This window comes from Chiroxiphia lanceolata, chromosome Z (assembly GCF_009829145.1).
Source record: "Chiroxiphia lanceolata isolate bChiLan1 chromosome Z, bChiLan1.pri, whole genome shotgun sequence".
Taxonomy (NCBI): domain Eukaryota; kingdom Metazoa; phylum Chordata; class Aves; order Passeriformes; family Pipridae; genus Chiroxiphia; species Chiroxiphia lanceolata.
Window position 1 is genome coordinate 391,091 of NC_045671.1, and position 21,939 is coordinate 413,029.

The 21,939-nt window shown below is 46.8% G+C and overlaps 1 protein-coding gene and 1 long non-coding RNA gene across 5 annotated transcripts; one reads left to right on the top strand and one right to left on the bottom strand.

The window, feature by feature from the left end:
- Positions 1-520: 520 nt before the first annotated feature.
- LOC116780843 lies at positions 521-20,936 on the top strand. Its single transcript, XR_004354666.1, has 3 exons — positions 521-1,964; positions 14,349-14,428; positions 20,181-20,936. It is a non-coding gene; the product is annotated as an uncharacterized LOC116780843 (long non-coding RNA).
- Positions 4,953-21,375, bottom strand: MALT1 (MALT1 paracaspase). Of its 4 annotated transcripts, none has more exons than XM_032676188.1 (17): positions 21,192-21,375; positions 20,241-20,407; positions 19,840-19,961; positions 19,313-19,463; positions 19,010-19,188; positions 18,669-18,765; positions 18,258-18,290; positions 17,153-17,179; positions 16,563-16,595; positions 15,924-16,127; positions 12,996-13,173; positions 11,950-12,024; positions 11,412-11,539; positions 9,646-9,795; positions 8,727-8,884; positions 8,406-8,531; positions 4,953-7,704 (listed from the first exon to the last, which is right to left on the bottom strand). In XM_032676188.1, exons 1-17 carry the CDS (start codon positions 21,341-21,343, stop codon positions 7,237-7,239), a joined length of 2,448 nt encoding a protein of 815 aa, XP_032532079.1. In that variant the 5' UTR covers positions 21,344-21,375; the 3' UTR covers positions 4,953-7,236. The 4 variants fall into 4 exon arrangements, with proteins under 4 accessions (XP_032532079.1, XP_032532078.1, XP_032532081.1 ...); XM_032676187.1 differs by having other exon boundaries at positions 16,563-16,598; XM_032676190.1 differs by lacking the exon at positions 18,258-18,290.
- Positions 21,376-21,939: the final 564 nt, after the last annotated feature.

The window sequence follows — 21,939 nt, forward strand, 5'->3', positions numbered from 1 at the left end:
CGGCGGCACAGATGGGGAGACGCTCCCGTGTGATTCCGTGTGGAACGGCTCCCTGGAGAGTGCCGGGGGCGGGGAGGCTGCGGGGCCGCCGGGCGCCGCGGGGCCGGGGCCGGGTCGCGGCCTCCCGCAGCCCGGGCAGGTCGGGGGTCCCGCCCGGAGCGGGACCGAGCGGTGCCGGCGGGCAGGGCCGATCTCCCCGGGGCCGGGGCAGCCCCGGGAGGCGCTGCCCGGAGCCCTCCGGGCGCTCCCGGGGCCAGAGCGCCTCAGGCCTCGAAGGGCAGCGGGGGAAGACACTCGGCCGCTGCTCCGCTTCCAGGCCAACAAAGGACGGGAGGAGCCACACGCTGCCACCTCCGCCGGCGCTGCGGCCGCTGTGCCCGGGCCCGGCCGGGGTCACCCTGCGGGCCCGGGGCGAGGCCGGGAACCGTGTCCCGGAGCAGCGCTGCCCTGCCTCACACACCCCGTCACCGGGTGCTGCCTGCGGAGCGCCTGCGGCCCGTGCGCCGCCTCCGAGCAGCCGCCTTTGTTGGCAGCGGAGCATCCTGGCGGCATCGCCATTGCTCGGAACGGCAGGACGGGATCCTTTCTTCTCTCTCTTACCGCTGTGCAGCACCATTTCCAGAATGTAAACCTTGGCGTGCGAATCGCTTTATTGGATCACATTAATGGCTTTAAACACATAACACCGGTCTCAAATTTATACTCTGAGCATATAGCACAGTACATATTCTGGTTGAAATAATGCCGGTTTATGAACATCTCTTACGAGCCTCTTGGCGAGGCACCGAGTCCCAAAGGCCTTCTGCACGAGCACAGCTCCTGCTGGCAGGCTGCCCCTGAAGCTGTGCCCGCAGGTATCAGTCGGGCAGGGAATTATCCATCGGGCTGGCCCATGCCCTGGCGGCCCCACCCCAGCCCAAGGGACTTCCCCACGTACAAATTCTAACTTGTCCAATGAACCAAAACAGCAGCAAACTGCTCTGTTGCAAACTCTGGCAATCAGTGAGTCTGACAAGTTGATAGAATGTGAATTTAATAAATCGATTTGGGGATTTATATAAAAAACCCAAGTGGATTTGTGTTCTGCACTAGTTTTAACATTCAAGAAGGGCCAGGAAATTCAGCTTGCACAAGCTCATCCTGCAAGGGACTTGCAGAATTAAGCTATAGTATTTATAGCACCCTATTTCTTCCCAATTAACCAGGAAACTGATTTGATTAAAGTGAAAACCAAATTCTGTTTACTTACATTGCATTTCTGTGGTTGGCTTGCATAACAGCATAAAGAAGATGGCAGCTGTTACTACCACTCTGGTATTAATATCTGAACTGTTAATCGATTTCACAGTTTATACGTGGCACAAAGGTCCTTGTGCATGCTGCCTTTCACACAGATTTATTTGTTTTCCTCCCAGCAAGGTGTCCTTGACATGGCAGAAAACGTCCGTCGCCCTTAGTATTTGATTTTAAAAATAAAATGAAGAGAATTTTAAGTATGATTTACAAGCAGTGCCAGGCTGATGGCTCTTCTCCAGTGGCTTTTTAATTCAGGCACACAAAGTAACAGGCAATTGCACAGTGAGTGTTCCTACAAGCATCACTTCTGCGTTGGGAGGCTTTGGGGGTTTTTTAGCAGGTTGACCTTACATCTTATCTCTAGGTCTTAGACCAGAGGTCCTGTTCACCCCACCAGACACTGTGCCACATGATCCTGGGAAGCTGTGGTGGAAGAAGTTCTGTTTGTTTAGGTTATCCCGTTTTCTCCCTTGGCTTTGCAGTGACCGGGATCAAAGCCCCTGACACCACTGTCCTCGTGTGCAGTCCCTGTCCTGACCAGTGAAACCATCACCAGGGAGTCCTTCCACCTGGACTGCAGCCCTGAGATGGGACCTCCTGCTCACCTGCCCTGACAGAGCCGTGCAGTCCCTAGTCCCACACCACGTATTTCATTCTCCAGGAAGCAGGTACATCTTGAACCCCCCCTTTTCTTTTTCCTGAAGAAATGTCTCCAGTGTAGCCCGCTGTTACTTCTCAGCAGTCAGCAAGGAGTGCTGCCAACTCAGAACACTTTCCCTTTGATGCTGTAGTGAATGCTGAACTTGTGTGCAATAATAACTTTTTAATTATTTAACTTCTAAGGATTTTAAGGCTCTTGAAATTCAGAACTCTAAACCATGGTGTATTCATCGTCAGCTTTCTGTACAGAGATCAGTTTTAACTGCATCACACACAGCTACAAACAGAGCTTCTGCGCATTAAAGATGTGCTGGGGCCAAAGAAGACTGTGCAGGTGGACTGACACAATAAAAACCAAAGTTGATTTACATTTAGGGTTTTTTATGTCAGAATAAAGGCTGCCCTTTTTGTCCTTCCCCACTTCTAGGAAGGACAATAACAAAACGAAACAGTTCCTTCCTGGCTAGTGAAACACGCTTAGCTTAAGCAGGAAGTGTAACATACACATTCCGTATTTCAAACCCTGAATTCAGACTAATAACTTTACAGCTTCTGGCAAATACTTAATACTGCCTGCTCCTGCAGTTGCTTTTTAAGGTTTTCACCTTAAATGTTCTGGTAATATATGATCTACAAGAGCAGAGGCTTGCATTTCTTGTTTTAGAATACTTATGTTTTTCTTTCTATCACTGTTTAGAATGCAATGGTACTTTATATTTAAACATTCAATATTAAAAACCAGCTTACAACTAAACTTCCCCTTTTCAGATGCTCCTATCGCTAATCTCTATGTATTTTCTTGGAAAAAAAATAATTTCCTTTCCTGGTTATTAAAATAAATCTCCTATTATATTTTGGACTAAAACCTCTAGGATTGCTTTTGGAAAGATGAGATTTATTAAAAGAAAGGGATCTCATAGGAGATAACCAATACTCCAGCCAGACCAGCAGCTCTGGGGGTGTGGGCAGGAGCTGCTGGGGGACAGCACCCCCCTGATCTGCCCAGCAGCACAGAGCAGCACAGCCCAAGGCCAGCCAAGACCTGGGTTTTCCCAGCCATCTCCCCCCCGTGTCACCAGCCAGTTACACAACCCAAGCACAGGCATATTTCCAACTGCAATGCTGATGGATTTTCCCATGAGCACCGCGGTCTTTTCCGCTCGCCAGCACCTTCGAGTGCTGGGCCAGCAGCCCTCAGTCAGCTCTGTCAGGCATTAGCCACCTGCACGATTAACATCCCGTACCACAGCGCTCAGCAGCCGGGGACAGTGAAGAATGCCTGTTTTGTTCTCTTAGTGTGCCATATGTATGGGCCTTTTTCCTTCCTTCTCCTGATATTTATTCAAGTATACGAGGATTATTTCTGAATTATTCATCATACAGTATCTGATTAGACTGTGGCAGTGCCGGCTCCCACTGCTTAATGAATGAGCCATTAGGCTTTTGCAGATGGTGCCATCAACAGCTCCTCTCGCTGTGTGTTCACCTGCATTTACACAGCAAAAGGAGAGTGCTGAACCTGAACAGGGGCTCCCGCTGGTCCCTGGGGAGCTGGGCACTGGAGGAGGTGCCATGTGACACGAGGGCTGCTGCCCCTCCAGGAACACACCCAGGCACTCCGTACCAGCAGCAGCTGGGCTCCGACTTCTGCCTTCCCACAGCCCACCCATAAAATGGAATAATCACCTACTAAAATAAGGATAAAGGGGAATCCAAAACATCCAGGGCTGGACTCTGAGCAAGTCAGAGGAACATAGTGAAAGCTGCTGGCAGCCAATTAAGAAACCTCTGCAGCCGGAAGCAGCTCAATTAAATGCAGCATTGTTTCCAGCAAGAGCCGTTTTTCTGCTGTCTTTCCTCTCTTTACCTCGGGAAACACTGTCCTCATGGACAAGGGTGGCAGCAGCAACTGGGCCTGGCAGTGGCTGCTGATTCCAAGCTGCCTGTGATGATCTTCCTACAATGGAAGCAAAGTTAAAATCAAGGCACCTTGCTGGTTTGTGGCCTGGGAGTCTTTCAAGCACTCAGACTTTCCATGCTGGTCCTTGGCATCTCCTGCTGGAGGAAGGACATCTGATTCATCCCCACCTACCGAAGATGAGTCAGGATTATACAAATTCCATTTAGTTTGTGTAACAACACTACTTCCCGTGTTGCAAACTTCCCTCTCTGCTGCCATAAAAGTCTCTACTGAACAAACCCCTAAAAGCACAATGATGAGCAAGAGATGCCCCCAGCTGAGGCTGGTGGCTGGCATGACCTGGTTTTTGGTCCTTCCCTGGGACAGACTGGGGCTATCCCCACCATTGCCATTTCTTTCAAATTGCAAATACTGCTGCCTCTACAGTGATTCTTCCAACCAAACAGGATTTAATAACAACTGAGCTCACTATCAGCTGCAGCTTAAACAACAGCTTGTTGGCTGCTTCCCTCCACTGCCAACCTGATCCCAAGGTCTGCTGCAGGCAGTCCTCTAACTCAAGGTGAATCTCCAGTCCTTACCAGTTAACTAAATCAGTTCTGGGCTTTGGCATTACCCACTTCTGCACCCTCTGCCTGACATGACTTTGCCCATGTTAGCATGATGAGAGAGAGGGAAGCTGCTCTGCTCCTTGCCCAGTGAGCGCTCTACTACCCTACAAAAGTGTTAAAAATACTCAACAACCCTGTTACCCCATAAACTGAGCGTGGTGGCCACCATTAGCCACTGGCAGGGCACCTGCTGCTGTCACTGGGGGCAGTGCTGGGGCTGCCTGCACCCGCTCCCCCGGTGAGGCTGTGCTTCATGGCCGGCTGCTCACACTGCCTGGGGCAGCTCATCCGCCCTTCCAGCCCTGGGGGATCTCTTCTCTTCGTCCCTTCACGTCCCAAACCTCTGCCTCAGAAGTTATGCTCCCACACACCCACCGTGCAAGAACTGGCTCAGCTTCAGATCAGGCAAAAATCTACATCTTGTGCTGCATGCAAATAATAACACAGGCTGCAAAGGCAACTGCTGAGCATCATCTCACCACTCATGGTATTTTTTATTACTTAGAGCTGGCCAAAAATGTCCATCTTACATAATTAAACCCACAGCAGTTTTTGATACATCAGAATTCTAATTATACCTTTTGTACCTTATATACACACCATGGTTGGAACATCTTAGAGCTGGCAGGCAGATGGAGTTTAACAGGAACTATTCCATCAACAGATGCTACTACCGAGCTCTCTTTGCTCAGTCTGGGAATGAACTGAGGGGCAAGGCAAGAAAACATGTTTTCTTACAGAGCCACCATCTGCCAATTTGAGAAGCTGCTTTCATTAGTCTGTTCAGTAGGAAATCTTTGTGTTTGAGTTTACCCTTACATGAGATAGGAATGAACAAGGTGACGTGGAGGATTCATCCAGAGTAAGTATATTTAAAACCACAGTAGGGGAGACTTACGGGATGTCTGCCCCCTGGGACAGTGTCCCAGGAGTTTGTGTGTCTAACAATGACACTTCTAAGACATCATCAATCTCATTCTGAAGTCATCACCTAAAATAGGCAAACAAACTGGATGGTAAGTGTGCCTGAGATGAAAAGGAATTTTTCAACATATACAACTCTCTGCAAAGTGAACGAGTCCCACCTCTGATTTACGTGCTGGAATACAGTGAGAGTGCAAAGAGCTGCAGTTTTCTACCTGCCAGCACAGGTAAATGACTTGGCATCAAACACAGCTATTTTCTGATTAAAATGAACCCGCTATTTCCACTAAAAGCAGAACTGATAATCTAAGGGTTGTTTCAAACAAAGTGTTCTCTTTGCAGCTGCAACCAGAGTGCAGCAGATTCTGCATATCCCTAAGGCAGGCGTGCAGCAAAACCTACAAAGCTTTGAGAATCTGCAAACCAATGTTTTATAGCAACTGTACTTTCTTAAAAGATTGTTATGCTTCCTACAGACAAAAAAGAATATCAGATTGGGTACATTCCCAATATTTCAAAGCAGTTCTCAAAAACTGCTGGACCAATCCTCAGCTGGTCCTGAGGGGCAGGTACCACAGATACTACTGGCACTCAGCAGAAGGGAAAAGAGAGGAAAAGAGCTGACAGGCACAGACAGGATGTGAACAGAGAAGAATCCTGGGACCACTTTAAACACCTACAGCACCGGCAAACTGCCCATTTAGAGGGGAATAATCTGAGCACGTTGTGACAGAGGCTGCTCTAGGACTCCAGGCTGCCTGCTGGTAACCCACAGGAGAGACTGGTGCTGTCCTGCCATGCACACTCAGCATCCCTCTCTGACAGGATGGCAGGAAGCTGCCTCAGGAAGCAGAACTAGCTCATGTATAGAGAGGTGAAATAAATCATAACCATCACGTTAAGGCATCAGAGAGCCCAGGAAGCATCTGAGAGCTGCTTGATCCTATGTGTAGTGAAGTCATTTGCATACCAGGTTGAAGGCTTTCCATCCCCGTTGCAGTGACTTGGAAACCCGCAGGCAGGTGCCAGCAGGGGCTGTGGGAAGGGCACATGGAAAGTCCTGGCTGCTTCCCCCTGCATCCGCTGCAGATGTGGGTGTGGAGGCTGGTTGCTGTGGTAACACACACCCACAGGGATCCTGGGCTCGTGCTCACTGCATGCCAACAAGGATGGGAGAACACATTTTTTCTCATTAGCTCTTAAAATAAACCTGGAATGACTAAATTGCTGCAATGGTACCTTAGAAATTAATAACTGCCTAATTTCCACAACATGGAGGGGTCCTCACTGCATTCCTAGACTGCTGCAATTATTAAACTAAGAGGGTGATCAATCTTTTTTTTAAAAAAATAAACCCAACTCCCTCAAATTGCCAACCTGTCCTCCCCCACACCTGACACTTTAAACTATCTCCAGTTCACTGCAAACACCTTGGTGCTCAAAATGCTGCACTCTAAAAAGCGAGCGGATCTTACTCCGCCCGAATTAAAATTCTGTGCAAGGCAGGAGCAATACTGAAACCATCATCCCTGCAGCAGTCAGGAATTTATGTCAAGGTGAACATGGCCCAGAAACTTAATGTATGTGAGCTGCCAAAGCTCCTAATTAGCTGACAGAATGAGGAGAAGTAGCTGATGCATGAACCAAAGCTGTAACTACAGAGACAGCAACAGCAGCCCTGAAATCTCCTAGTGGAGAGTCCTGCAGGGCAGATGCTCTTCTGGAGCCAAGGAGGCAGTTGCAGGACTCTCAGGATAACAGGTTATTTTTACTCAGGAGGCATCCTGCAGAGCTCTGTGGAGGTCTGTTCCAAACACATCCCAGCTACTGCTGTTCAGAGAAGCTGAGGCTGTCAGAGAGAAGGAATTCCAGTTCAACAGTATCATCAGTGGTCTCTACTGGTACATTACTCTTTTCCACAGTGGGTGAGTAATTCCATACTTCATGTCTTGAAGCCAGTATCCTGGAAGTCCCATTGCAAGAACACACCTCTGATTGTGTGATGCTGGCTGAGCAAGTACAGTTTGGATGGTAAACACCTGGACAGGAATTTGGTTGGCAGTGACTGGAGTTGTAGTATTCAGCTGCCTCTCTAAGACTCGATTCCATTGAATTATGAAAAGGATAACCAGTCATGCAACAGGTATGGGGACAGTTATTGGTTTTGAATCCATGATGAAGGCCTAATTTAGCAATAAGGGGCTTCCCAACATTAACTTCCTTTCTTTCATCCATTGTATCTTCTATTCCTGAATACTCATAGTGCAAGCAAACAGTGAAGATCAAGTGTTCCTGTAAAAGAGGAAAGGTGGGGGAGAGAACAAGTTATACTTCCAGTCCAAATAAACACTGTAGGAAACCCTTTGAGAGGTCTGGCCTCCTGGAGAAGAGCAACCTTTTTAGGAGCTGAGGACACACACTGGGCAAGACTTGTTTACTGAGGACCTCTTTTGGTCAGTACTTGCTCACAGGACAGTCTGTAATTCTAGAAGCACTTATGTTACCTCAGCTGCCAAAAGCACTGAAGAAGAGATGGCAGGTGCTCATGACACAAAGATACAGAGAGACACTTCACAGTGCCCCAGTCTGCTGAAGGGAGAACCTTCCAAAAACTGCATGCCCAGGAGCACTGGCCGATGATACACAACACTTTCATCTGCTACTAATGACTCTGTAAGAGGTAGCTCTGCTTCAGGTCATGTTCTTCCTGAACTGCAGTGCAGAAGAACACCCTCAGTGTGCTATAGATCATCCTCACAAAAACAACCACCTTGGCCAAGAAAATACATGCTGGTTTCAGGATTGCATATTCATCAATTCTCTGGCTTTTACTTTTCAGCTACAGAACTAAAGTCACTAAACTGTGCTATTAGCCATTGGTTCCCTCCAAAGAACTTACTGTGCAGACAATACACAGATGCTTCAACAGAACTGCGAAGCAACATGATTAGTGTCAGTTATCTGAACAAACATGAGGAGGAATATATATTAACCCTTAGTTTTTGCAGTGAACTCAGCCTGGTGTAGAGGCAGTGTTTGGGAAGGTCCTTTGATACTAAATAGCTTCCAGTTTCCTCAGGAGTTCCTTTATTAGCCAATTTAGGATCCACATCCAGGTCCTGTTGCAAGAAAGAAACGAGAACTTAACTGAAGGTATAGAATTTGTAGATCATAAACGATTACTTATTTCAGTTTTAGAAGTTTCAACAGTTTGGACCCATTTAATTACAAAAGATGCAGTTTGACATGGATGGAACAGGAAATTTTCAACTTCAGTGGAGCAAGATGATGAGACACCAAGAGGAAGCACTTACGAGCGCGAAGTCTGTGACGTGGGCTCTGCAAGCGGCCATTTCGGGGGGGTTCTGCACTATCCTCGTGTAGATTATCATGACGTTGGAGAACTCGGCTGCAAACCCCAGCTGGATCTGAACACCACATTTAAAATCAAGGTACCTGCTTTCTGGAAGCTCTGCGAAGAACACATCGTTACAGTCTAAATATAACTCAGCACATGCATTTTGTATTTTTCTAAAATAGTTTCTGTGTTTTTTCAATCATTTAACAAACAAGAATTAAGGGCGTAATTTCACAAATAAATACCTGCATCTGTGGAAGAGCTGTCTCAGAAATGCCACCCCGACCCTCTGCCCAATCTATCAAAGCAATTTGAAGATGTACCCCAACAACTTTAGGTAAATAAAGTGAAAGATCTTAAACTGCACTGCCCTTGTTAAAAGAAGCCTAGAAAGCCTCCAACTCATCCTTATTTTACTTAGTTGTATGCACTGAAAACTCCTTTTCATCTCATGCACACTTACCATCCAGTTTGCCTGCCTATTTTAGGTGATGACTTTTGAATGAGATTAATGATGTCTTAGAAGAAGTGTCACTGTTAGACACATAAACTACTGTCCCAGGGGGCAGACATCCCCTAAGTCTCCCCTACTGTGGTTTTAAATATACTTACTCTGGATGAATTCTCCATGTCACCTTGTTCATTCCTATCTCATGTAAGGGTAAACCCAAACACCAAGATTTCCTACTGAACAGACTAATGAAAATTCAGATATAAATCTGAATGTCTTCCATTTCCATTCAATACTACATGTTCTCACTTCTCCATTTCCATTCAATACTACATGCTCTCACTTCTCCATTTCCATTCAATACTACATGCTCTCACTTCTCCACCATGGCAGCAGGATCCTGTAAGAGCAGAGTGTGCCATACCATGAGCCTTGGCCCACTGCAGGTTCCGTGCCAGCGACTCTGCCGAGGCTGTGCTTTGCCGCACGGGGTCGGTCAGTGCCCTCCTCTCCGACAAGCTGCTGCGGATCTCCAGGGCTTGCCTGCCCTTGGTCAGGGGACACTTGCCCATATCTAAAAGTAAGGTGCATACAGGTTCTTTCAAAATCAATGCTGCTGCAATGCCAACTGAATTAAGTCCCCTCACTGCAGTGCTGTGTGGTTGCTGTGGTTATGCCAGCGCCAGCACATCCATCAAAAGCTGTAGTTTCACAGGTATGCCTTGCTCACCTCTTCCTTCCCTGAAGGCCAAGGCAGCATTCCTGCTGCTGCAGGGCCCTGAGGGTTCACATGGGGCCTGGCCAACACCCTCCCCTGTTCCTCAAAGCCAGCTCAAGCAGTATCACAGCTCTGAGTGGGGAAGGGCCTAATTAGAGTGACTGATTTCGAGCATATGAATAATTCCAGTCAGAGATTTCTAAAGGACCGGGAGGCAAGGGGAGTATTTTAAGCATTGATAAAGGGCCCAATATTATTTATTTAACAGCATTACTAATGATCCATATGACAGGACAGAGTGCAAAGAGTGGTTAAAAACTGAGAGGAGTGACTGATATCCCACAGGACTGTGCTGCCCTTCCGAGGGCCCTGGACAGGCTGTGGAACTGGGCAGAGAGGAATCTCATGGAGTCCAACAGCAGGGAACAGCGAGTCCTGCACCCAGGCAGGAATGATGCCCTGCATGGGTGCAGGAAGAGGCCTGGCTCCCTGGGACAGAGCTCTGCAGGGAAGCACCTCAGGGGCCTGGGGGCCACCAAGCTGAGCACGAGCCAGCACTGCACTCTGGTGGCAAAGGCAGCCAGCAGGAAGCACAGTGCCAGCAGGGCCTTTTCCATGGGGGCTATTTACATGGAACACTGGCAATGGGAGCACTCCTCTGGCACATTTACAAGTGTCTTCAATTCACCTGTGTGGTCCCTGACACTCAAGACCTGGGAATACTGACAGCAGTGCCTGTCACACTGCCCAACAGGTCACTCCTTCTCTCCATTCTTGAACAAAAGACAGACTGGGCAAAGCTCTGTGACCTGCAGCTGATGAGAGACATCCCCCACAGAGCCAGTCTCACACTGGCTGATCCTGGCCAAAATGGCTGGCCTGTTCTTCTGTACCTGGGGCAGATGTTTGCACAGAAGCAGCACGTGTTCCCTCGACATTTTTCACTTTAGCACTTTTCCCATTAAATCTAAAATACAATTACTGAACCAGGCATTTGAAAGCAGTGCATTGCCCTATTTAATGCACTTAAGAGAACTTACTGTTCTCAATAGAGAACAAATCATTATCATCACTATAGCACTATGGGGCAGGTAGGACTCCATTAATTGTTTAAATGAACTTGCAAATGACTGGACTACCACAAGCAGCTGGAACCACAGGACAGAAGAGCATTTTTGTCAATGGGCAATTCAAAGCTCCATGAGGAAAGATACTCAGAACAAAAAAGGTTCACTAAAGTATAAAACTGCACACTGTTAAAGAAGCTCAGATCCCTTTATAACACCAAGAACGTTGTTAATGTGCTGCCCAGTAGCAGCTGCTTCTTGATAAAAGCTGCTATTTGATAAAACGCAACAAGAAAGAGCTTTAAGTAGTGTAACACATTCACCATGGGAGGAAGAACATGTAAGCAAAGTTGTTTTCAGCAATGCAGGCTGAGGAGACTGTTAGTGCAGTAAGCTGGAGTTCACCTTCTGCAACCTCATCAAGCAGAACAGTGATCTTCTTGTCCTCTAACAAACGCTCCTTCAGGAACTTCATGAAGATGCCATTGGCCAACCCCGACTGCTGAATTTCAAAAGCTTCTGCTCCTTGGCACCTGTGAGATCACCAGCATGAGACAAGGAAAAAAACACTGAAACATCTGCATGGTAAGGAGTAAAGCTGTGAAGGGGAAGGGGGGAAGGAATTTCCTACAATTTGAAAACCAGGTTGTGTCCAAGGCCAACCTGCTCTTTGTGTTCCCTTGCAAACAGCTCACGGAAGGTTTCCCTTCCAATGGCATCACACACCACAGCTGTTTATCAAACTGCTTATATGAGGAGCTTCAATTTATCACTGCAGATTTTATCAAAGCTCTTGACTACTTCTATTCAGCAGCTTTTGCACTTAACTTGCAAACTGCCCGAGGTTACTGGTCCTTTAACACCACAGTACTGTTCTGGAAAAGGGCAGCTGTACAATTTCAGTGCTCACTTCTGTGGCACACAAGAAGAAAAATTTCCTTACGTTGCATATCCAAAAACAATATTGGCTGTAACCTTCAGAGCATCCAAGATAAGAACTGTGTCATCATATTCATTTCTGCAATAAGTGGAAACACAAGAAAGTCAATAAAGGTAACACATTCAAAATACCAGAAAAGCAGAGTTCAGAACCAGGAATTTGTTTCACTCCTACAATTCTGGAACGAATCCTGACTGCTAAAAGACAAAACTCAGCACCATCATGTTACAGTAACTAGCAGAGTTGGTCTACAATCTCTGCAAAACCCATTTCTGATAACTGCCCATTTTAGGTTATACCAAAAGCTATGATTTTTTTCTAACTTTCCCACACACACACGGTGTCTGCATAGTTAGCACAAGGCTTACGTAGATGGATTTTCTATTTGGACAGCAGATTGTGAACCTGAATTGGGTCACAGGCATTTCATTAGCACTGAAGTTTAGAGGCTCCACAGACACTAAGGCACCAGCATTTTTCTGTTATGAAACATTCCTGAGAGACCAATTGCCAGAAGTGCTGACTGAAGAGCTGATTTCAAGTGCAAGTTTAATTGGGCATCGTAGTTTCTCAACATGGGAAGAACACAGTACTTTGTTTAGAAAAACCCCATAAATCAATTGGTTTTTAAGCTCTAAATAAAGATACAACACCCCCAGCATAAAAGCAAAATCCATGGCTCTGAAGAGTTCTAAAATAAGCACTTCACTTGAGCCCTTCTGCCAAATTAACATGCCTTTGATCACAGGGATTCTCCTTCCTCCTGTAATGAAGACGGATAATGGTGCAAGGGGAAAGGGTCACGTTTCTCCTTTAAGATGCCCAATTTCACTTTTATCTACTCAGACTAATGGTCTATAACTTTTAAGCAACAACAAAAAAGAAGAAATAACTGTCGTTGGAATCAGGAGGCAGGTATCCACCCATGGGGACAGAAAGCCAACCTCACAGTCGGTCCCCCACCCTTGAGTCATTATTCCCTCTCCTGTGAAGCAAAGCCATCCCCGAGCCCCTGCTGTCAGCTCTCCCCCCACGAAGAGAGGCGATACCTTTTCCGACACATGTCCAGCAGGAACACGTTGAGCCCCGTCTCCTTCTGCTGCATGCGCCGCAGGACGTCCTGCACGCACAGGCAGTCTGCTGACCGGTAGGGACTGGGAGCATCCACGGGAACCATGAAACTGTTCCCGTAGTTTTCGTAGCCGTGACCAGCGTAGTACAACAAACCTGGGTTCAAAACAGGTGTGACTGAGAGCCCGGGGAGCACACGGGAGCACTGCTGCACACCTTAGCGAGTCAAACCCCTCGTGCACGGCGGGACTGAGATCGTTCGAGCCACTCCAAGCTGGGTTTGTAATATCAATATGCTTTTGTTAGCACAGGAGGGGAGGGGAGGCAGGGGCGAGCCACATTAACATCCACTCCACAACACACAGACACAATGAACTTAAAAAAAAGCAAATACCACACATGCAAGAGAATCAATCAGATATTTGCATCAAATACACCGAGTTAAACACTCTTAAATGCTTTAAGTAGTTATGACCTCTAACAGAAATAGTCTGTTATGTATGATGTGTAACTCACAGATGGGAACAAGGAAATGTGCCAACTGTAAAACATCTTCTCCACGTGTGCAATTACAAAGCTCTGAGCAGCAGTAACTCTGCAGATTTTGTAGACAGAAAAAAACCCTGCTGAACAGTTTGGTAGGACTCCAGAGCACATCCCCATTACCAAACTACCAGCAGCTCATGTTCAGTTGATTGCAGCTACATCTCTTAGTTACAGACTGGGTTACTTCTGGGTCTACTAAACAAATAAATTCTTTGCATGCTTTCCTAGCCAGAAACGATTATCCTGCCATCATCTCCCTCACTTGCCAGTACACAACAGTCTACAGCATTTTAAGATTTAAAATCTTCAATAAAACGTGAAATATTTTTGTAGGAAAAAAAACCCCAAACATGTAATGGAATTAAAGACAGCTTTTCTGAACCCTGAAAAAGGAAACTGCAAGCCAGGGCTTAGATTTTACTTATATGAATAAAGATGTCCAGTATTAGACATATCAATTTGCAGTAAGATTAGATGTTCTTAGAATGAATAACCTCCACTGCCAAAAAATGCAGTTAAGAGAAGCTTGTATGATTAAATTTGATTTTCCTATTGCTTGTTCCCAGTGCTGGTTTTCCTTAATGATGCAAATTCCATCTTTTAAAAAGACTTTTTATTTATCTATACAGAGCAGTCTACGGGCCAGCTCTGCAATATATATAGTATATAGTGTGCAGCTGAACAAAGTTAACAGAAATGTGACAATTTAGGCTGCCTGGAAATCTATCTGAGTGTATACTCTGTAAGTCACTGCACTGACTACACCCCTTTGCTATCCTTGGCAGATGCCTGTGCTGTGGCACCAGTACCTGCAGCACTGACCGTGCTGAGCTCAAGATCAGAAATACATCTGTGCATACCCGGGGTAAGTGGAGTAAACATGTTCAGAGGGTCTCAACAGAGACTAAGGCACAACAATTTTAAGTAGGCTCAAGTTCCTCAGAGACGTCAGCATTTAAGTGGTATCTGCCTCTCTCTCTCTCTCTTTTAAAAAGAAAGCAGCCTAAATATTTTTAGCCTTTCAAACATCCGGGGCTGTGCTTTTACCCTGTGTGGAATACAATGTTAATTGCACCCTACATTTAGAACAGCACAAACTAAGACATCAGAGGAGGCAATCATCATCACTTTGTTTACCACTCCTGCCCTTAAGGACCGGTATCTGAAATGCCACTTTCCTGGCAGTTGGCCAGAATTACACAACTTAGCAGGCATCAGGAGCACATGTAACAGGGACCAGACAGCGGCAGCCACTGGGCCTCTTCTATTTGAACCTATGCCCACTAGAAATGCTATAAATCATTACCTATTTGTGCACTGACAGCACCTTTTATTGGCTTTAAGCTGTTAATAGCCACTATGCAGAAAGGATAAAGTGACCATTTCAATTGAAGTAGTTATTGCCAAACACCACTGAAAAACTGCTCCGCTTGCCTTTTATACCAAGTGGCTGGAAATGTATGACTGCAAAAATATGTTGTGTAAGAGCTTTCATGTGGTGCTGCTGAGAAACCCATTAAAGCCTTTCTGTGCTTTATTTTCTACATTCATGACAACAATTACAGAAAAAAATTGAGAAGGTGCAAGAGTCCCAAATGTACCAGCACATCTATTTCCCAGGGGGTAAAAAAGCAGACTGCTCTCAGAAAGCCTCGATACTCCTGCCAGGCTGAGGCTTCGGGTCAGGCAGCTTTTGGCTCAGACATAAATGCCCAAATGTCAGAGCAGCCAGTGCTGCTCAGACAGAGCATCAGGTAACACATCCGTAAAAAAGTCATGATAGCAAATAATCTGACCTTGTGTTCCAAAAAAGGATCAAATCATGTTTTCGTGAATGGGCTCTACTACAGGAATTCTGCAATTTAAATAGGAACACTGGCAAAACTTTTTGCTCTGTTCTAAGTCACTTCTCAAGGAGTTTATACAACCTTAGCCTTTAGAAAAATGACAAAATAGTGGCAGTCAGCTGAAAACTCAAAGCCCACAGAAGAACTTGTCTTAGCTCCCAACCAGATCGTTCCTGGCCTTTTCCATGCAAGACACGAAGGCTTTTGCTCTGTGCATCAATTCCACTGTGCCCTCCCCCAGAGCTTGCACTGCAGTTTTAGGGGTGGTTAAAGAAAAGAGTTCAAACCTTTGATCTGTTCTAAAAGTAAAGAAACAAAAACATTTTAAGCCAAGTCAAAGGCTATGCTGGTGGGTGCTTTTCACTTACTCTTCCCATTCTGCACACATCCTATTTACCAGGAAGGCTGTTTGGCCATCATGTGTAGAGAGCTGGCAGAGGTAAATACCAGCTGTTTGTGTACTTGATACATACCACACTGACCTACTTCAGAAGGGACTTTGACTGTTCTTACCATATACTCCTTTGTCCAGGAGAAGTAAAAATTCATCCACTGCGTTTCGCATCTCAGATTCAGTAAGATCCAGTAAAGAAACGACTTTGAAATCCAGCTGCCTTAGCAAACTAGTCAATTCATAGACATCAACCATGGGAGCCTTGAGCTGGGGATGATTCCAGTAGCTCATGTTTCCTATTAACAGAGCCACCTTGTCTGTGGCTGCCAAGACACAGGGAGAAAAAAAACACGTCATGTTTATATATTCCAGGGGTCACTACCTTTAAAAGTAAGGTCTTCCAAAGAGAAAAGAGTATCCAGGCACAATATTTCCAGGCACAATATTTGATGTGATTTCAAAAGCCATCCTACATCAATAATACAGCTCAACTCTCTTCTTATCTCAAAAAAACCCCAACCTTACCAGCTTGGGGGGGAGCACCTAAACTCCCCTCAGAGGCACTAAAAATACTGCTGCCCTCAGCACAGTTTACTCCTGAAAGGGCAGGCAAGCATTGTAAGGGACTGTACAAATGCCCACAGGTCTCCCTCCCTGCAGTTCTCTATGTGCCCCCAGGTCTTGCATTGGCAGTGTCAGAAGCAGCAAAATCTGTTTCCAAGATGGGAAACACACATTCCAGCTACAAGTCTACTCACCAACAGGTCTGTGACTCGACAGTTCTTGCGGGTCTGCTTGAAAGAGATGAAAAGAGCACTGTCAGTGGCTACAGCTGGAGCTGCAACACCAGAAAATGAACTGCGTGTTCCCCACAGCTGTGGTGTAGAGACTCTGCTTTGCCTAACACCTCACTAATTCAGCACAAAAAAAGGGCTTTTTTTTGGTTTGGTGGCTTTGGAGGTGTTTTGCTGACGTTGTGTTGTTTACAGCCAGACACCTTACATCATCTGAGAAAGCAGCAATGTACTAAAACTGAGAGTCCAGAGAAACTACAGACAAGAAAGCAAAGATAATTCCCTTTGTATAAGTGCACGTGCAGTGCAGTAAGACCAGCCCTGGGTGATTTTACAAAGATAATAGCACCCCTGTAATTCACTATATGCTTCAAGTCAACCTTTTGGAACCAGGAAGCTGTGCTGCTCTTAACATGATACCTGCCCCTATTCAATTCCTAGTTACAGACACATGCAAATACTGTAAAGTATATATTGTAACCCAGCTAGGCTTCAGTGACTTGTAACATAAAAATGAGATGCAAAACTAAAGTTTTTCAAAACTTATCACTGACCTGATTCTTGAAGATCATAAAAATCTTCTGCGAAGAAACACACCAATAAGATCATCATTTAAACAATAAGCAAAAGTAACATTTTTATTAGTAAAAATATAAGTGTCATGCCACTAATAATCAAAGCTGACCACAAGCTACTTTTCTAAAATACTTTTGGCTTTGCATTTCTGCACATGTAATCTTTTGTGTCTATTCCACACAGAGAAGAGAAAATCCAGCAATGTATGAAGCCATGCTAGACCAGCATTACAGTACAGGAGAGCTAAAAACCAAGGGAGGGACACTCCCTACACTTCAATCCCACAGGCATGCAGGCAGCTTGAAGGAGCAAGGAACAAGGTGTCAGAATCACCCCTTTCAAGAGGATATGCTTGAAAGACTGCTGAGAAAGCAACATCCTGAGCAAGAAATCTTACTTTGGGAAGCCACATGTATTCAGAAAGACTTCAGACACAATTTTCAAATATTCTGAGCTACCACAGGTTTCACCTCTTTAATCTGAGAGCACTGGAAACCACGGAAAAGAAAACCACCATGTCTGAAGCCCCAGGGATGTCTCAGAGCAGGCCTGCTGTGAGCAGCCTTACACTGTTCTACGTGATCCCCTGATGGTGTTGCAGACTCTGAGGAGCTCAGCCATCAAGGGATGGTGCAAACAGCAAAGGTCATAATACACTTCTTCCTCCCCGTGGCAGCAGTGCAGAGGAGAACAGAAATCATCCTCATGAGGTGGCTGGAAACACCTCTTGCAGACAGAGTGCTGACACTGGAGCTCTCTAAGATTACCCAGGTTCCTAAACACCTCCAGATTTTCTTGGATAGGATGTTGCCTCCTGAGCCCAGCCAAAAACCTCTCCAGATCTTTACATTCATTTTGAATACCATAGGAGAAAGTAGCCTGTTTTATTCTCCTGTACTCTAGATCATGGCATCTGGGCAAAGAAGAGAAAAGCACATGCAAAAGGAACACTGCATCATGCATCAGTGCCTTAAACTAGACCAAAGATCTTAACCCACACATGCTTTTCAGCAACACACCTGACAACCCATCGTCCCCTCACTGACTTTTTAAAATTGATTCACAACTAAAGGTTTACTTTACCTTCTGTGCACTCCACTGCCATTGCTTTCCTTCCTTGTGTTTTAAGGAGGGGGAAAATTGGAAGACAAGTGCTCTCAGTTATTAGTGTTAGCATATGAGGTGGCAGACAAAGGTCACTGTCAAGCTGCTCTGCAGTCTGGCTCATTTTACAGCAGTACAAATCTGCACTGACCACTGTACAGCACTAATGACTGAAACCTGGGAGTACTACACTAGGATATTCCTTAGGTTAGGAAAGAACTTGTGAGGTACATAGTAGTATTCCCAGATAGATCTGGAAGCTATACAGAGATCTGCTCCTCTTCAGTTCCCTGAAAATACGTGCACACACACTGAAACATGTTCTATTCATTCATTCTGCTTGCAATGAACAACCTCACCTGTCCTGTATCAAACACAAAAACTCCTCACCTATAATGACTTCTACCTTCTTGCTGTCTTCACCCTCGTGGTCATTGAATATGTGACACCAGTATGTCCCTTGATGTTCCACGTCCACAGAAGTTACCTGTGCAAGTATCATCCCAGTCATCCCGACAGACCCCAAGACAACACCTGTATCAGGTATTCAAGCCTTGCATTTAAGCCCCCGTGCAAGAAAAAGTAAAAACTAAAGAAGCACTTGGAGCGAGCACTTCTGTCAGAGGTTAATCAAGACTATGGAGAAATTGTTTTCTTCAAGAAGGCTTTCTGTGATAAGTTCAAGGTCGTTGCACATCGGCCCCCAAGGCTGGCCCATTGCAGTAACTTACTGTGTAGACATTTTTGCTCCCATTTGCCAAGAGAAATCCATTTCTGAACCACTGGTAATGAGGAATTGGGTTTCCAACAGCTCCACATTCTAGTACCAAAGCATCCCCCACTGTCAGGTTTTGTGGCTGAGGCTGAACACAAATGCACAATTTGTTTTGAGGCAAACCCACCAAGCTCCCTTAAAAGAAACAAAAAGGAAGAAAACAGAAAGGGTGAGACAACCTAAGCACAGCAACAGAGGCCCAAGTTCCTCTAGCAAGCAGGAGGACAGAGTTTCAGAAGACAGTGGTTCTGCCACTCACCATGAGATGTGCCCCGGAGCTCCCAGACCTCCAGGCGTGCCCACCGACTGAACACGAAAGAACAGTCACTGTTCACCCGACAGATGTAAAAGCCAGAATCCTTTACACTCACTGGATTCAAAACCAGCTCTGGAGAGTCACCATGGGGAACCTGAATCGCAGGTGAACCAAAAACACTTAAATTTAGATTGGTTTAATCTAAACCAGCATCAAGCACTACAATAGTTATTTCCATGTCCGTAAGACCAACCTCAACTCCTTCACTTACTTGGAACTTATTGCTAAGCTGAGAGACAACTAAACTTACAGCTTCCTTTCTGTCCCATTCCAAAATTAGCCCCCAGGGATGAAGTGGTTTGAATATAAGGAATCACCACAATGTTTTAGCAGATTCCTAGGGTCACTATCCAGCAATCTTCTCTCATTGTAAATAAGGGGAAGAGTCTTAGAAAGAAAAAGGTATCATCCAAAATCATTATCTATTATTTTCACTATTGCAAAAACCTGCACTGTTTATCAACTATTACCTCTTTTTCCTGCTTGAACCACTGGTAGTGCACAAATGGGTGTCCTGCTGCCCAGCAACACAGCTTGACCACCTGACCAGAGAGCACTGCTTGAGAGTCTGGCTGTACAACAATCTTTATACCTTTAAAACAGAATTTACACATAGCAAAGTTAGGAACAAATACAAGTCCACCCTGCATGTCCATGCAGCCAAGTTCAAGTCCACAACAACACTGTACAAAGGCTGTTTATCTACTTGGCTTACTTTTAATCTCAGAATCAGATGAGCCAATTACCTCGATAATCATATGGATACCAATTATCGGAATTCAAGCACTAAAGATGTTTTTAGCTACTGCAGAAAACAAGCTACTTGAGTGTTTCCAGTGTAAAACGCAGAAAGCACAGGCCCAGCACTGACCTGCATGGCTGAGACACCGGAGAGCCTCTGTGTGCTCCAGGGCCTGCAAGGACTCCACCAGCTCCACCACAGTGCACCCACGATCTCCCAGCAGCTTCAGGAGACTCCAGCTGGGACTGCCTTCTGGCTCCAGCACTTGGAGGGAACACTGCTCCAAATCCAAAGGGCTACGGAGGAACAAAAGAAGGACATGGCACAGACCACCTTCTTAACACGTTTTGCTCAGAAAGGAGCTGGGTTAACAATCAATTGTAGACAAACAAAAAGATTTAAAAAAATAGAGACAGAAATTCCTTGCTGATTTGGACATATTTGCGGTATTTCCTTCAAGTTTCATGAGTTCAGAAATTATACAGTGACAGAAACTGGTATTAGTTATTTGTGTGCTACAAGGTAAGAGATGTGTGTACCTCACAAGTCTAACCCAATGTATTGAGAAACCTTCTAATTTTCACTTCTTAAGGTATCAGCAGAAAAGCTAGTACAGTACCCTTCATTTCCATGTGCCTAATTCAGAAGCAGTAAAGAGCAACTCAGTGTCTAACTTCAAAGTGCAGGAAGACTCATTTTAGAGGAGTTTTTAAAACAAGGGAGTGGTGCAGCCCAGCCAACCATACATCACTGCAGCGCAGTTAACTGCCTCTGAAGTTCTTGGTTTAAACTTTAGTGTGAAGTCTTCACGCACTTCCAACCACAGCGGATTCAAAGAACTCAGATGATAAGGACACGAAGACAGCTACAGAAAGGGAATGCAAGTTTACGTATCCCCACTAAAGAGATTCGAAACGTTTCTTTCATTAAGTCGCAGTGCCACGCCAACCTAGGGGCGAGATACCGTCACTTATCAAATGGACCTTCACAGTGTTTCACAGGAAAATACAAACATCCAACTCCTGGACCGCGCAGTGGCACCGCGGCTTCCGCGGGGCAGCGCTCCCCGCGCCCCCCTACCTCAGCCGCACAGTGCCTCGGCTCCCCGCTCGCTGCGCCAGCTCCCGCCAGCCCTTGCCGGGCGCCGCCCGGTCCAGCAGCTCGCTGAGCCTGCGAAGCAGCGGCTCGGCCAAGCGGCCGAGGGGCAGCGGCCCCGCCGCACCGCGATCCATCGCTGCCGGCAGCGCCACAGCGGCCCCGGAAGGAAGCGCCGCGCGGGGCAGCCGGGGCGGGGCGGGCGGGTCCGCTGAGGGGAGCGGGGCAGCCGGGGCGGGGCGGGATGGGCGGGTCCGCTGAGGGGAGCGGGGGAGCGGGGCAGCCGGGGCGGGGCGGGCGGGTTTGCTGAGGGGAGCGGGGCAGCCGGGGCGGGGCGGGATGGGCGGGTCCGCTGAGGGGAGCGGGGCAGCCGAGGCGGGGCGGGTGGGTCCGTTGAGGGGAGCGAGGCAGCCGAGGCGGCCCGGGCGGGTCTGGCTGAGGGGAGGGGGGCAGCCGGGGCGGCCCGGACGGGTCTGGCTGAGGGGAGCGGGGCTGAGGGGAGCGGGACAGCCGGGGCGGCCCGTAGGGGTCTGGCTGAGGGGAGTGCGGCCGCCCCGTCCTGAGGGGACCCCGCCATGGCGGGGCAGGAGACGGTTCCCCCTCGCCCCGGCCCTGCGGACACTGTGAGGGAACCGAGCGGGTTTTGTTTTGTTTCCCCCATTTTGAAACGGGAACGTTATGTATCTGACTCAGGGCGAGACCTCCTGCAGCGTCCGCAGCTGGCCCTGAGGAG